The following is a 13,246-nucleotide window of genomic DNA, read 5'->3' on the forward strand; positions in this document are numbered from 1 at the left end:
GGATGCCAGCTGTGTAGTTTGCTCGCATTCAGGTCCCTGGAAATATTGTGTGGATGGTATGTATGCCACACAAGCAACGCTTGCTGGTTTTGCTAACTAAAAAACATAAATGGTTCAGAAATGACTACTACACAATATGAGAATGAGAGTTAATCAGGAGGCTTAATGTTATAAATTTCAGTGTTTCTGAAGGCAGTCAATAAGAGAAGGACCTGCCCTGTGAGGAATGAAACTGAGGCACTGTACTTACTGAGTCTAATCTATATTCACTGGACTTTCCATTGAGTTTTAGTAAGTTTTTAAACAAGCACCTGTGAAATGAATTGGGTTTTTTTTAAAATCAAACTTCTAGGCTGTGCCACAAGTGCCTTTTTTCTTCATTCTCCCGAAAACAATGTTTTATTAAAATTACTTATCAGCTTGGGGGGCACTGAGAAAACACTGAATGTTATTTTGAGAAGACCACCCATAGACTGTGAAATGTCATTTGTCAGGGCAATTATTTGCAGTACATGCTGTTCTGACAGTTCATGGGGATATACTTCGCTAATGTGACTGTAGTTGTCTCAAATAATTAGTGAAACTTGGGCAACAGAATAAATGCATTATTTTTCTTCTCAACGGGGTTGACTGAAAATAAGTGCAACCCACATAAAACAGTGGACCTGTCCTTGGCTGATGATGTTTTTCTAGAAATCATGACCAGTCTGGTGTTGTTAAAAGACCTGATCTTCTGTCAAGCTGAAGAAACTGGAGGAGCGGATCTGCATTAGCTGTTCCATGGTGGAATGCAAATTTTGTGTTAGTCCTACAAATTCCTACCGAAGGTGCAAAGAGGTTTTGCTCAAAGGCAAGCAGAAATTCTTTGAAATCACGAAAAACATGAAGAATTTGAAGTACTCTCCTGAGCCTGCAGTGTGTGGTGAAAAAGGAGGAAGATGTGGGCAGAAATCAGGCATGTCTGAGGAGACAGGAGAACTAGTGTAGCCCCCATCGTGTTTGTGGAACATGTAGCTGCAATACGTATTCCTCTTTTAGGCCATACTTTTGCTACCAGGCAGAAGTAACTTGAGAGCTCTACAGTGTCACGATCATTAAGAAAGAATTAGGTTCTTCTGACTTATCATCTTGCTCGTGACTTTTGACATTGCATAGACCTGCATTATGCAGGATCAAATCCTTCAATGAAGTACAGAAAACACAGTAATATGTAATTGCATATACTTACATATTTGAAATGCACAAAAATGTCCAACTCATGCACATAAAGAAACTGTGTCCAAACTAAGTTAAAGGTACATGCAAACTTTGGAATAACACCAGGAGTGAGGTACAGTAATATGTGTCCAGGAATACTCAAGGTATCTGGATGATTTTGTCAATTACATTCTCCTGTTTCATTACAAGTCCTATAAATATTCCCACTGCAAAAGATGTGGCTCCTCAGTAGCTCCAGAGCAACACGGGGTAGGAAGCTAAGACAGGTGGATGTTTCTTCCAAAGCTCTCATTGATTTGTCTTCCTAGGGAAGTTAATCATAAAAACCATAGGCCAAACAGTTTTGAAAACTGTATCAGAAGATGATGCAGTTTTTGGAAGATAGCACAGTGTAGAAAAAGGAAAGGAGATTGATTTTTATGTAAATTATTCAGACACTGGCATTCATATACATTATTTATCTATCTACACACAGTGCCCTATGAATATTAAATCTCATGATGTTATTTGAGGACTACACCTTGTAACTTCATTAATACTCCATAGTTATATCTTTGCCTTACATAAAGTCAGTTGGCAAGAAGTCATTTGATTTTGTTCTAACCAGATTGCAATTCCTAGATTTTTATCAAATGTAATCATGTTACTGTATTTATGTCCAGCTGCTCAGTGACTTCAGCAGCAACCAACTGAAACCAGATTTAGGAATGATCCACTATCAGTGCAATTGCTCAAAGGGCATCAGGACACTGTAAGCATACATTTGTTTCCAGTTTCCCTGTGCTGGTTTTCACTTTCTTTCAATGAAGGTTAAGACCAAGATCATTAGTACCTGTGTTAGTGCAAATTAAAGGCATTCCCTATTACATCTTTGGCCAGTCGCACTGTCCCTTGCGTGGGTGACAGCTCAAGATCTGGTGACTGCTCAGTCCTAGGAAGATACAAAGGATGCATGATTTTGTTTTCTGTCATTGTTTCCAGCTGCCCCTTTGAATCCTTTTGAAGTTCCTCTGCCAGAACTTGAAAAGTGAGTCGGAAGCTGAAAGGGATGCCTCCACCCCCATGACTGCTGTGTGCTGGTGGGGCATTGAGAAGGCTTACCCAAGAGATCTATTTTACTAGTTTCATCCACTTCCCCTGCCACAGATAGCTCCGCGTTTCTCTACTTCCACCACGTCACCCGTGGGAATGAATTAGGGAAAGTTCCTTTTCTTCCATTCCTGCGTAGTTTCTTATACAAAAAAACATGATCTGGTCATGTAATTGAGGAGGATGATGAAGGTCTATTAATGCAGAAGTTCTGCCTGTATAAGGAATGAAGGATTAGGCTTTAACATACGCGGTCTCCCAAAATCTCTCTTCTCTAATATGTTTATCATGTAATTATGACTTCAACCTCTCCTCCCTCAAATGAAGGCGTATCAAACTGCCATATATCATCTTAGAATAGACTTTTTCCATGCAGGATAGCTAACCTTTGTTCTCCATGACAGCACTTTTAAGATTTTCTCAGCTAGCAACTTCTTGAACTTCTTGTTCATGACGGGATGCTGGAGTTGCCTCTTTTCAAGCTCATCTCTTCTGCACTGGAATCCATGCAGTTCTTGCTTTGGAGCTAAATAACAAGAACGTGACCCTGATGCTACGAAAGCCCAGACCAAACCTTCCACTGATTTCAAGAGCCAGGGCTACCTTTATGGTCTCTTCGGTGTTTCTGGATATTGATAATTTTTATGGTAGAAGCATTAAAAATAAATACCTCTGCACTGGGAGTGCCTCTTCTTCTGGACAACTCCCTTAAAATTCCTAATTGGTTTCAGCCTGAGGACCCCAAGAGGGAGTTGTACAAAATTTGCAGAAACTTCTGAAAGCATCAATGTTAGTCTCTATCACTGTAAAGTATCTGTAACCCTAATTTTAATGGTTTTGTGTTTTATTGTATGTTGTGTGCATCATAATATTTGTCTTGCATTGCAAATAAGAAATAGAGAACATATTTGTGTCCTAATTTTGCTAGCAATCCTCTCTTTTTAATGTATCTAAGCTCAAGACTGATAATTATAATTTCAAAAAAACCCATTCTTCATAGCTTAGGGGCTTAAACTTTTCTATTCTTCCTTTATTCTAAACGTATCCCTCAGGAAACAACTCTCTGTAATAATCACCTTGCCTACACTTCTTCAGTCACACATTACATTTTCGCTCCCACTTTCTTTCAGGTTAATATTAGTGTTTGTCAGCAGCAGACTTTTTTTCCAAGGCTCTGAGTCATTACAGTAACAGTTATGTTCTCAATAGAGAGTTCAGGGTAGGAAAAAAAAACCAGCCCTATTTCTACATGTATCTGACTGTTAGAAAACCAGAAGGCTACTCACCCCTTTTAAATGCCAAGTGTTCAATTACTTTCCTCTTGAGGTTTTTTTTTTTGTTTGTTTGGTTTGGTTTTCTTTTTTTAATTTGGGAAAAAGTCAAATGTGATGCAGTAGGTTACTTAAGCTCATGATGAGGATTGCTGGCTTCAGATTTTTCCAAAGCGTGACAGCTTTTTTCCAAGTATTTCTTTAGCAGAGGTCGGTTGGTTGGTTTTATGGTCTAGTTCACAAAGAGTTCAGCCTCAGTCTAGTCCTCCGTGGGTATCTGTGGATGTTGCAAAACCATTGCACCCACTATCCTGAACATGGATCTGTGCTGATAAGGGGTCCAGTCAATAGCAGAGGTTTTGCAAGTTTGGCTTCAGGGCTTGATAGAGCACATGGAAGCGTTCAGAGAGTTGCAGAGTACAGTTTCTGGTTTTGGCTACTGCTGTCCTTCCCTGCCCCCTGAGGTGCTCTGCTGTTCTTTGGAAGCCAAGTCAGAGTACACATCTCAATGCACCGTGCATTAGCTCAAGAGCTGTGCAAAACTTTCAGAGTGAGCCTCAAGAATATGGGAAGCCTGATCTGGGGATCATGCCTAACTGAAAACAGATCTGTTTCACCTGAACATTTTTCTAGATACGGAGGCTTTCCAACTGAGCTGGAGGTAATGGATTTCCTTTTCTGAGGGCAGAGCTCTCTCCGGACTGCGGGTCAAATCTGAGCCCACACTACCATCCTAAAGACTTTGTAACCTGGCAGGCAAGGACTTCCCTCATGGTGATGAATGCCATAGAAGAATATAAATATAAAGGTACAGTTATCTTTCTTGTTGCTAAGTACCCCCTAGTCAGAGAGAGCTCTTAGCAGCTGTCAGAACTACTGCACTGTAATTTAAAGTGAACTGTAAATCCCTGAGATGGATGAAGGTATCAAGATGGATGATCTTGCAATGGTCAGTAGAGAGGCTGCTGGTGATTTCAATGACTATGCTTGTCAGTCACAGTGGAAGATGACAATGCAGATTGAAAGGGTGATGGCAAAGAGGATCAGAAGGATGCACCAAAGGCTAAAGGATAGGTGCTATAAAACATTGCCCAGAATGCAAGTTTGTATTTTTTTCAGCCTCCTTCTGACTGGGAGATCCAGTCAAAAAAAAAAAGTATTCCACGTTGCTTGCAAACATGCAGGTATGATCCTTGGAGTGAGTGAGGTATAGCATTCTCCTGCCTTCCATTTTTCCTTCTGTGTCTCTGTGTTGCCAGCCTTTCTTCTTTTTTCTGATTTTCTGTTGAAGAAAGTCAGCTGGGCTAAACAGGCAACTGGCTCCTGGTCTATAAGATAATGGATCCAATCATTATCAGAGGATAGCTTGGAGGGACCTCTTGTTCAGTAGTCATCATGCCAAATACAAACTCTCCAAAATGCAGAAAGGAAGGTACTAGCAACTCTCCAAATTGCAAAGAAGGTGGCTTGCAGTGTTCTTGCTGTTTGTTTTTGCTTTAATTTGTGTTTAGGAGTGAAAATGTTTGTCACACCTCTGAAAACAGGAACACAGTTTGCATAAGCCAGATCCGCCACTAAGGTGGCACTGTGAGACGCCTACGCAATCCAACCATATTTAGTGGGGTGCCAGTGTAGGAACAGCCATACCAGATTCTACCTGCAGTTCATATAGCTCACTCTTATCTTTTATACTGTCTGGGTGTTTTGAAGAAGCATGTAAGAAATCTTAAGAGTGGAAACCCACGGAGTGATCTACGCACAGGGATTCTTACTTTCTAGCCTGCACAAAAAAACCCCTGTACTGAGGGTTTATTTATCTTCTTGGATTTCTTATAAAAGTGAAGAAAATCCTATGCTACTTGATATAGAGTTTTCTGATACTGAAACAAAAATCTAACCTTTCAGAGCCCACAGTTTTGAGCACCAGTAACATTTGGTGGCAATGGATATCAGAGAGCATTTATACCTGATCTTTTGAGCAGAATATCTGCAAATATGGGAAGACTAAGCCTGATTGCTTCCTGAAACTTCCCTTGGTCAGAACTTCTGAGTCTAAATTTGTCAAAGGATCACTTTATCACTGCCTTCTTCAATTTCTGATCCACTTCCAAAATTAGACTTTGGAGAACTACACTAAGACCTGATGGAAGAAGGAGGGTCCTGGCCCTCTTGTGAGGGATACCCATGCAACATCATAGCATGCCCCTTGTTAGCCCCTAGTGCCTGGCCTCATCAGGATTCTGAACAATGTGCAGCTCCAATAATGCTAAACTAGATGAACTGGAAGACACCAGGAGATAACTGTGCTATATTTTAGTTTATTAACCATCCAAACCCACTTTCAAACTCAGGAAAGGCAAATTATAATTGAAAAGATCTTGGTAGAAACATATTCTGCTTTCACGGTCTACGGATATGCATGTTTAAGCTATCATGCCATGACACTGTGCTATTTGATTTATGTTTTTACTGATGCTTTGACTGAGTAGTTTGTTGCAATGTACTGCTAAATGGAGGAAAAATCAGAAACTGCATCAGACAACCACTCTGTATTTCATTCTAGAAAATAGCTGGCAATTATAATTACTCACCATGTTTCTGGCTCAGAATAAAAGTGGCATTGCACAAAAACCACACTGAACATTCATCGTGATTAGAAAATGCTCCATACCTTGGAGTGCAGTGGAGACATAAGAATAATTTTAAATGCAAATTAAATTGTGGGGGTAGCAAAGAGAACAGATAAAAGACAGTAAAACAAAGCCTTTCACTTTCCTCAAATTAGCAGGCTAATGTAGTATAAAAAAAAGCAGTTCTACTCAGATCTGTGCTAAGAGCTTTCATTTCATCATAATATAAAACAGCAGATCCGTCACCTTTCTCTATTCAGTACTCTTGATTTCGAGGTTGAAGTGAAAATTAGAAGCTGTTCATTCTGGCTCACAGACTGGGTTGCATTTGCTTAGTCTCATTCCATGACAGTAGGATGGAAAGAGGTCAGTAACACTGGTAAGTACTTATCTCCTGCATCTGATTTTATTTATTTATTTTCAAAATCTTTCACAGTGCTTTGGCTTTTTATCAATGCATATTTCCTGAAAAAAGCTACATCATGTATTTTGTAAGAGGCTGTATCTTAAGCAGAAACGCAATGATTCCTCGAGAATGCTTGTATCAGACATTAGAGCTCCTTCAAGAATGAATGAATTACTTAAAGTAGGAATTCTGTAATAGGAAAGGTTTCTGGATAATCTATATATTTCATAGCATCACTAGAACATTTTGTGTGTTGCTTTTTCTGTCTGCCTTGTCCAACAAGCTGTACCAGATAAGAAATTAATCTCTTCAAGATGTTATTTGCATTATATTCATAGCAAAACATTTAACAATCTCATTAACCTTGTGGTAAATGATGGAGAAAGTAGGTATTTTACTTACTGAAAGCAAATTATTAGACAAAACACAATGTTACAGTTAATCATTATGAAACACTTAAAAATATCTCAGAATATGAGATGCAACAAGGAAGATCTGAGTGAAAAACAAATTCTTAAGGAAACTTGATGTAGATTTTTTTTTTTCTTGGGAAAGTTTTTATCAAATCAAAACCAGAGGCTTAATTTTTCAGTACGAAGGGTGAGGGGGAGTGGGGGAGATGATCGTAGTGTCACCTCCTGTTGCTAAGTAACAACATCTCCTGGCCATTTTTATCTGATAAAGGAAGTCCAGTTGACGTTATGCATTATTCATCAGAGTTCCAATCAAACAATCAAAATTGTTTGCTTACACTGGGGACATTTAGTAAGATCAAAGAAACCCTCCTTGAAACTACTGGAGCTTACACCACTGCCAGGCAGCTCTTGATACTCTGCAGTAAGTACCATTTCTGTTTTGGGAGTGCTACAGTAAAGCGAATTGCTAAGGAATTTTAAAAGTTTTCTCATCAGGACAGGCTTCTGAATTTTAGAGGGGACTGCATGTTGATTGATGAAAACCAAATTGAAGGAAAAAGGGAAAGCTTTGGAACCCTGTTCTCCTGATTTTTGCCAACATAATTAAAGGAATTGCTTGAAGCAAGGGTCAGACTCCCTGCCCCAAACCTTTCTGTTAGGTTTGCACGGAAAAGGACCGGAGGTATTTTTGTCTGTCTGTCTTAAAATACATGTTGTGCAGAGCTGTTTGTATGCTTATGATTATATGCTGTAGCTAACTGAAGTGTGGAAGACAGAGATGGATTGTGTGTTTTCTGCAAATCCTGTTTTTTATGTGAGTTGTTCAGAGTAGAAGAAAATGCAGAAGGTAGCAAGAAGGCTGGAGAAGGATCACGATAATGTGCATAATCCCAGGAACTCTGCCCGGCAGAGGCACACCCGATTCAGTGTACATCTTGGACAGTTGTAATCTAGGATCTAGACAGATCTGAGGTTCAGAAGAACGCCAAAAATATAAACCTTAGCTAAGAAGCACTGGTAGGAGTAGCCTACCATTTCTTAATGATTGCTCTGATCACATATTTTAAAACTGATGGCGGGATGTTCTGTTGCTACTTCTGGTCAGTAAGAGGGGAGAGGGAAGGCAAGGTTGGCTTCTGGTTATTTAGGTGGAATGAAATATGCAGAATATTGTGTCTTCTTTTCTAGTGCAGTGTTTTGGCATAAGTGACACGAATGTTATCTTTAATGTAGTCCGTTACAGTAGTGCCTACTCAGAGGTGCTGGCCGTGGATCTGGCTAAAGAAGGTCCCTGCCCCAAGCTTTTCTGATCTTTTTTTAAAAGTAAATGTAACAGGCAGGTGAATTTAAGTATGTATTGTAAGAGATGGAGATTGTGGCTAGAATAAAGGTGATTGTGCTAGGAAGGTACTAGGAATCTTGCTAATACTGCAGTAGGACTTTTCTTTTATGTCTTTAGACAAGGATTTAAACCAAACGTCTTAAAATAGAATAGGATACTTGTGAAGTTCTATGAATAGTGATCTGAAAAGGCTTTGACCCCAATATGCCAAATGAAGTACTTCAGTGACTGCCTACACAATTCTTTCCACAAAGAAACTCACCAGCTTTTTTCTGTCTGACATCTCTGTGATCTTTCCCAGGAATCTGACTGATCTTCCATACTGGAGTATTGTACACAAACGTAAAGTTCCTTCAAAATGGACTACTTTTTGGATGTCGAGTCTGCTCACAGACTGTTTTACAGTCAAGGAGCTCAAGGTAAGAAACTCTGGTATTGACTCAGAAAATGACTATTTTAACTGTACAGTTAAGATGTATAGGGCCAGACAAGGGCCAGCCCTTGTGACTGACCTACTGAAGGGTAGAGAGGCCGTAGGGAAAGGCCTTCAAAATGCATGGGGTGTAAAATGGATTACAAGACCACCAATGATAGGGTTGATCTGCCCTCTCAGAGGGTAAGGAAAAGCTATGAGAGCTGTTGGTTGTGCAGCAGGAGCAAAAGGAACTCCCAAGATCCAGACTCTGGTGTTGCAGAACCTGAATGGACAAGTCAGAGGGGACAGCAGTGGCCCACTGCTTGCTCTGTAAGCTTGTGGTGTCCTTCCCCTTCCTCCTTGCTTATCCATGCTGTCAGGATCATAATGTGGTGTTATCTAGTGCTGCAGGAAAAACTGGTTTGGGAAAGCCCTGAGGCAGTCCAGCACACTTTATGTGAACAGCAGGCTCTCACTGGTCTGCATCCTTCCCTGTGAAATGCTGGCCCCCACCGAACAGCAGCAGTACCAGAGAGGGGAACAGTAATCAAGCTTCTTTGCTTTAATGTAGTTGAGACTTGTTCACGACATAGATGATATTTTTGGTAAAGTCAGTTCACATTTTTCTCACCAGCTCTATTTTTGGAGAAAACTTGCAATTTCAGAGAGGAGGGGTTTTTTGTTCTTTAAACTTTAAACACAGTATTAAATTGAAGAAAACTATAAGAACCAAGTAGCTCTATCAGCCTTTTTTGGTTTTGCATACTGCCTGTTTTCTGAAAATGTGATCCAGCTTTTGTCCACCATTAATTTCATCCATTGCTAATCAAATTCAAAGTCTGGCCAACAAAGTTCTGCCTTCCCTCTGGAGGCCATTCTCCCAGAGCAAGACCTAATCCACCCCAGGGATGCCACCGTCCCAGGATATATGGGGGGCAGTACCACCTTTAACCTTTGGCTCAGCTGAAGTGCTGCTACCCCACACATGATGCATTGCCCAGCTGCTGCCCTAGTTGTTGTGATATATTTTCAGCTGTACAAGTCACAGAAAATCTTTCTTGTCACAACACAGCCTTCTGCATTGAACAACAGAAGCGAATGCTAAGCACCTCAAAATCAGGGAAAAAATTGGCTGAGGGCAATGACTGATTTTACTGGCTTTTTGTCCATCTCTAAAATGCGATGGATACCTGAGCATTGCTACAGAAGTAATATTAAAATAAGTTCTTCGTTATCACTATGAGAACAAATCCCTTTCTAGTCCAGAGAAACTAAAATTTAGGAATGTAAAACTTACTGCTTTACAAGCTATAGCAATTTATCAACAGCATCCCTGTGCGCTGCAAGGTACAGAGGGGACTACGGAAGAAGGAATATGCATTCATGCAATGAAAGTCTATTACAGTAATGTGCACAAAGTGACTAATAAGGGTTGCACAGGCAACCTTCAGTGTAAGTATTTCCAAAAAGGCAAGGGGAAATAAATATTATCTTACCCATACTTAGAGAAATTACATTGTTAGCACATATATAAATGCTTCTACTGATCAGTTAGATGCATGACTGAAATTTTAACCTTAGCACCTGGTTGATTCTTTGTTTTAATGCAATTATTTTGCTTTTTTTTAAATGAAAAACGAGGAAGAAAATTTGTCATGCAGAACTGTATTCCTTGATATAAAAGTCATCAGCAGGGGGTTGACCTTTAGATCTGTCATGCGGGCTTCAATCCCTTGGCCAAAACTAGTAGGAACCAGCACTGAGACTTGGGGATTTTACTGTCCCCCTGCTTGTGAAGATTTTATGAAAGATGCCAACGACATGCTTCCACTGTACACCACAGCATAGTACGGAGGCTCCCAAACCCTAATTGCCTCCACAACTAGAAACAGTACATTGATATAAAAGCCATGCTGCACTTATACTCTGTCCCCTTCAACTTTTCACCTTTCTCTTTGCTCCTTTTACTGCATCTTCCCTAGCTCCTGTCCTTCACATCTCTTACCTCACATGCTTGTGAGACCTCTTCCCCAAACTCCAGTACTCTCCCCTCTCTTCATCTCCGTGTGTCTGAGGTCAGCTGTTTTCCAACAAGCTGGATGCCAGCGGGGAAATCACTCTGAGCACAGAAGTGACAATGCTTTTGCTATACATTCTCAAATGCTGCAACACAGCAGCCCCCTGGCAACACGAGAGGTGCTTGAGGGGAAGGATGGATGGACAACCCCACTAGCAATAGGTGTGAGAGACGAAATGTGGCCTGTGCAAAGAAGTTTCAGGAGGCTTTCACTGCCTGAGGTAGCACTAGCTCTCTGAGTGACACAGATGGCTTCAGCAGGCCAAACAATAAACCCCTGGAAGAGTTTAATCATCAAGGTTTCCTGTAGCAAATGCCTTTATCATCATCCTTAGCCCCAAACTTCTTGATGGTAGCATGCCCTTCCTCTGACCTATCTTACCCGCCCTGTACACAACAAGGAACTCAACCCTGTTGAGTGTGCACTGATGCTGCCTGTACAGTTCTGATGTCGTCCTTGTACCTTGTGCCAAATTTTAAGGCATTTCTATATGAGGCAGGCATTTCTATATGAGATAATGGCATGATTTCTCCAAACATGGGCAAAAATAATATATTCCTTTCTTTATCTGCCTTCTGAGAGACAGTTAAACTGCATTAGCTATAACTTTCTGACACCCCCCCCCAATACACTAAATGTGAGGCACCCATCTGCCATAAATAGCGTAGCTTAAGTAGCTAGTTTGGAACTGAATTAAAAGGTCTGCAAGAAAGCATTGTCACCAGATCTACCTAATTGGATCACCAGTAACTATTTGATGTTAACATAACAACATGGTGCTATTAGGAAATCATGCTATGAAACAGCATCTGTATATGCATTAAAACTGTATTATGACAGAATTGAGTGAAAGAAGACTATAGTATTCTGCTATTTAATTAGAAACAACATCAGAACACATTATATGTATTATTATTACTTTAGTTATATTATTAGTTATTGCATTACAAAATGCTCTGTTTACAGACTGCAGAATGGGGGTTTATGACCCACTTACTCTTTCTGTGAGATTTGAAGATTTCTGCTTTTTAATCCTTTGATCCTCCAGATCAAGAGAAAGCTCCTTTCCAATGTTTTCACGTTAATGATATGACAATGTTACAAATGGCAGCTGTAAAGTACTCATTCTCATCTGTACCCACTCCTTGTGGGTGGAAGAGAAGGGAGGGAATGGGACTGCAAAATGTTGGGAAGGAACTCAAAGAGCTATGATGACATTGCTAGCAGATGATGTCAAATCCCAGCTGACCTCAGGTCTTGTATAGTTGAATGCAGGATGCTCTGACCTCAGCAGATGGACTGAAGTAGGGTTTTGGCCCCCAGCAACTAATCAGTTCTCTATCCCTTACTGCCTGCAACACGCCAGCCCACACCTCATCCCTACTCCTGCAGAAAGCTGCAGAACTGCCTTTGCTGCTGTAGGGTAGGAGGAGAGAGGTGCTACCTTATCAGCTGCCTCCTTTCGCATCCTCTCCCTCTGCAGAAGCAGCCATCACCTCACTGCTGTGGGCTGAGCACAGAACAGAGGATGTTTGGCCATTCAGGCTGCATCTGCTGTTCAAACAGCTGTTCCCCGTTTCCTCCAAGGAAAGTGAAGCAGGAGGGATGGAAAAGTCACAAAAGCTGGATCTGGCAGTAGGATTATCTAGATTTAGAAAACTTGGTAAATGAAGCCAGCTGGCTGCAGTCTTCAGATACAAGCCAGAAATATCCTAAGCCCCACAGCCCTCCCTGACTGTCTCTTCTGTGGCCATATGTTGGGATCTAGGAGATGGGGGGTGTCCTTGCCAAGTACGTAATGCCTGGTGACGCATCGGCAAATCACAAGCAGGAAAGAAGGGACTGTGATCCCCTGGATCTAGCCCCTTGCCCTAAGAAAGTCTGAATCTGAAATCTAAGCATGGAGCTGGACATTAATTTTCAAAAAGTCTTTTCCCTCTGAACTGCGTGGAAGATACTAGTCATTCTTGGATGTAAATATATTCTAAATACAAATCTACCACGGCTTTCAGGCATTAAGCGTTAAAGTATATAATGGGGCCTGGAATAGCATTCAGCTCACTTATCCCTTAGGTGTCCTCAGTGAAGATGCTTCCACCCAAGACTTCTGACTAGCCTGGCATGTATCAGTGGAGAGAAATAGTCATTTAAAGTGCAGAGTTCACCTAATCTTAGACATCTTCCTTGGGATAATATAAATCTTGCCTTATTCTCTCCAGTGATTATGAAGGCCTAGACAGCTAACTTGAGTGAAAGATGCATGAGCTAATGGCATTTGTTTGCATAGAGGAATCATGTGTTGGCAGGCAAAATAGGACCTAATTCAGGAAAAGGAGTACCTTCTCCAAAACAGGTCAAGTTGTAATCCAAACCTGTAAATG

The 13,246-nt window shown here is 40.8% G+C and overlaps 1 protein-coding gene across 2 annotated transcripts in view; it reads left to right on the forward strand.

Moving 5' to 3' along the window:
- Positions 1 to 8,576: 8,576 nt before the first annotated feature.
- PHACTR1 (phosphatase and actin regulator 1) overlaps positions 8,577 to 13,246 on the forward strand; it is a 310,963-nt gene continuing 306,293 nt past the window's right edge. Inside the window, exon 1 of one of the 2 annotated variants that reach the window (XM_069809108.1) lies at positions 8,577 to 8,791. In XM_069809108.1, the coding sequence (XP_069665209.1) occupies positions 8,731 to 8,791 (61 nt within the window). In that variant the 5' untranslated portion in view covers positions 8,577 to 8,730. The remainder of the gene's footprint in view (positions 8,792 to 13,246) is intronic. The other variant, XM_069809106.1, reaches the window with a different exon arrangement.

The sequence above is a fragment of the Haliaeetus albicilla genome, chromosome 21 (assembly GCF_947461875.1).
Source record: "Haliaeetus albicilla chromosome 21, bHalAlb1.1, whole genome shotgun sequence".
NCBI classification, from domain to species: domain Eukaryota; kingdom Metazoa; phylum Chordata; class Aves; order Accipitriformes; family Accipitridae; genus Haliaeetus; species Haliaeetus albicilla.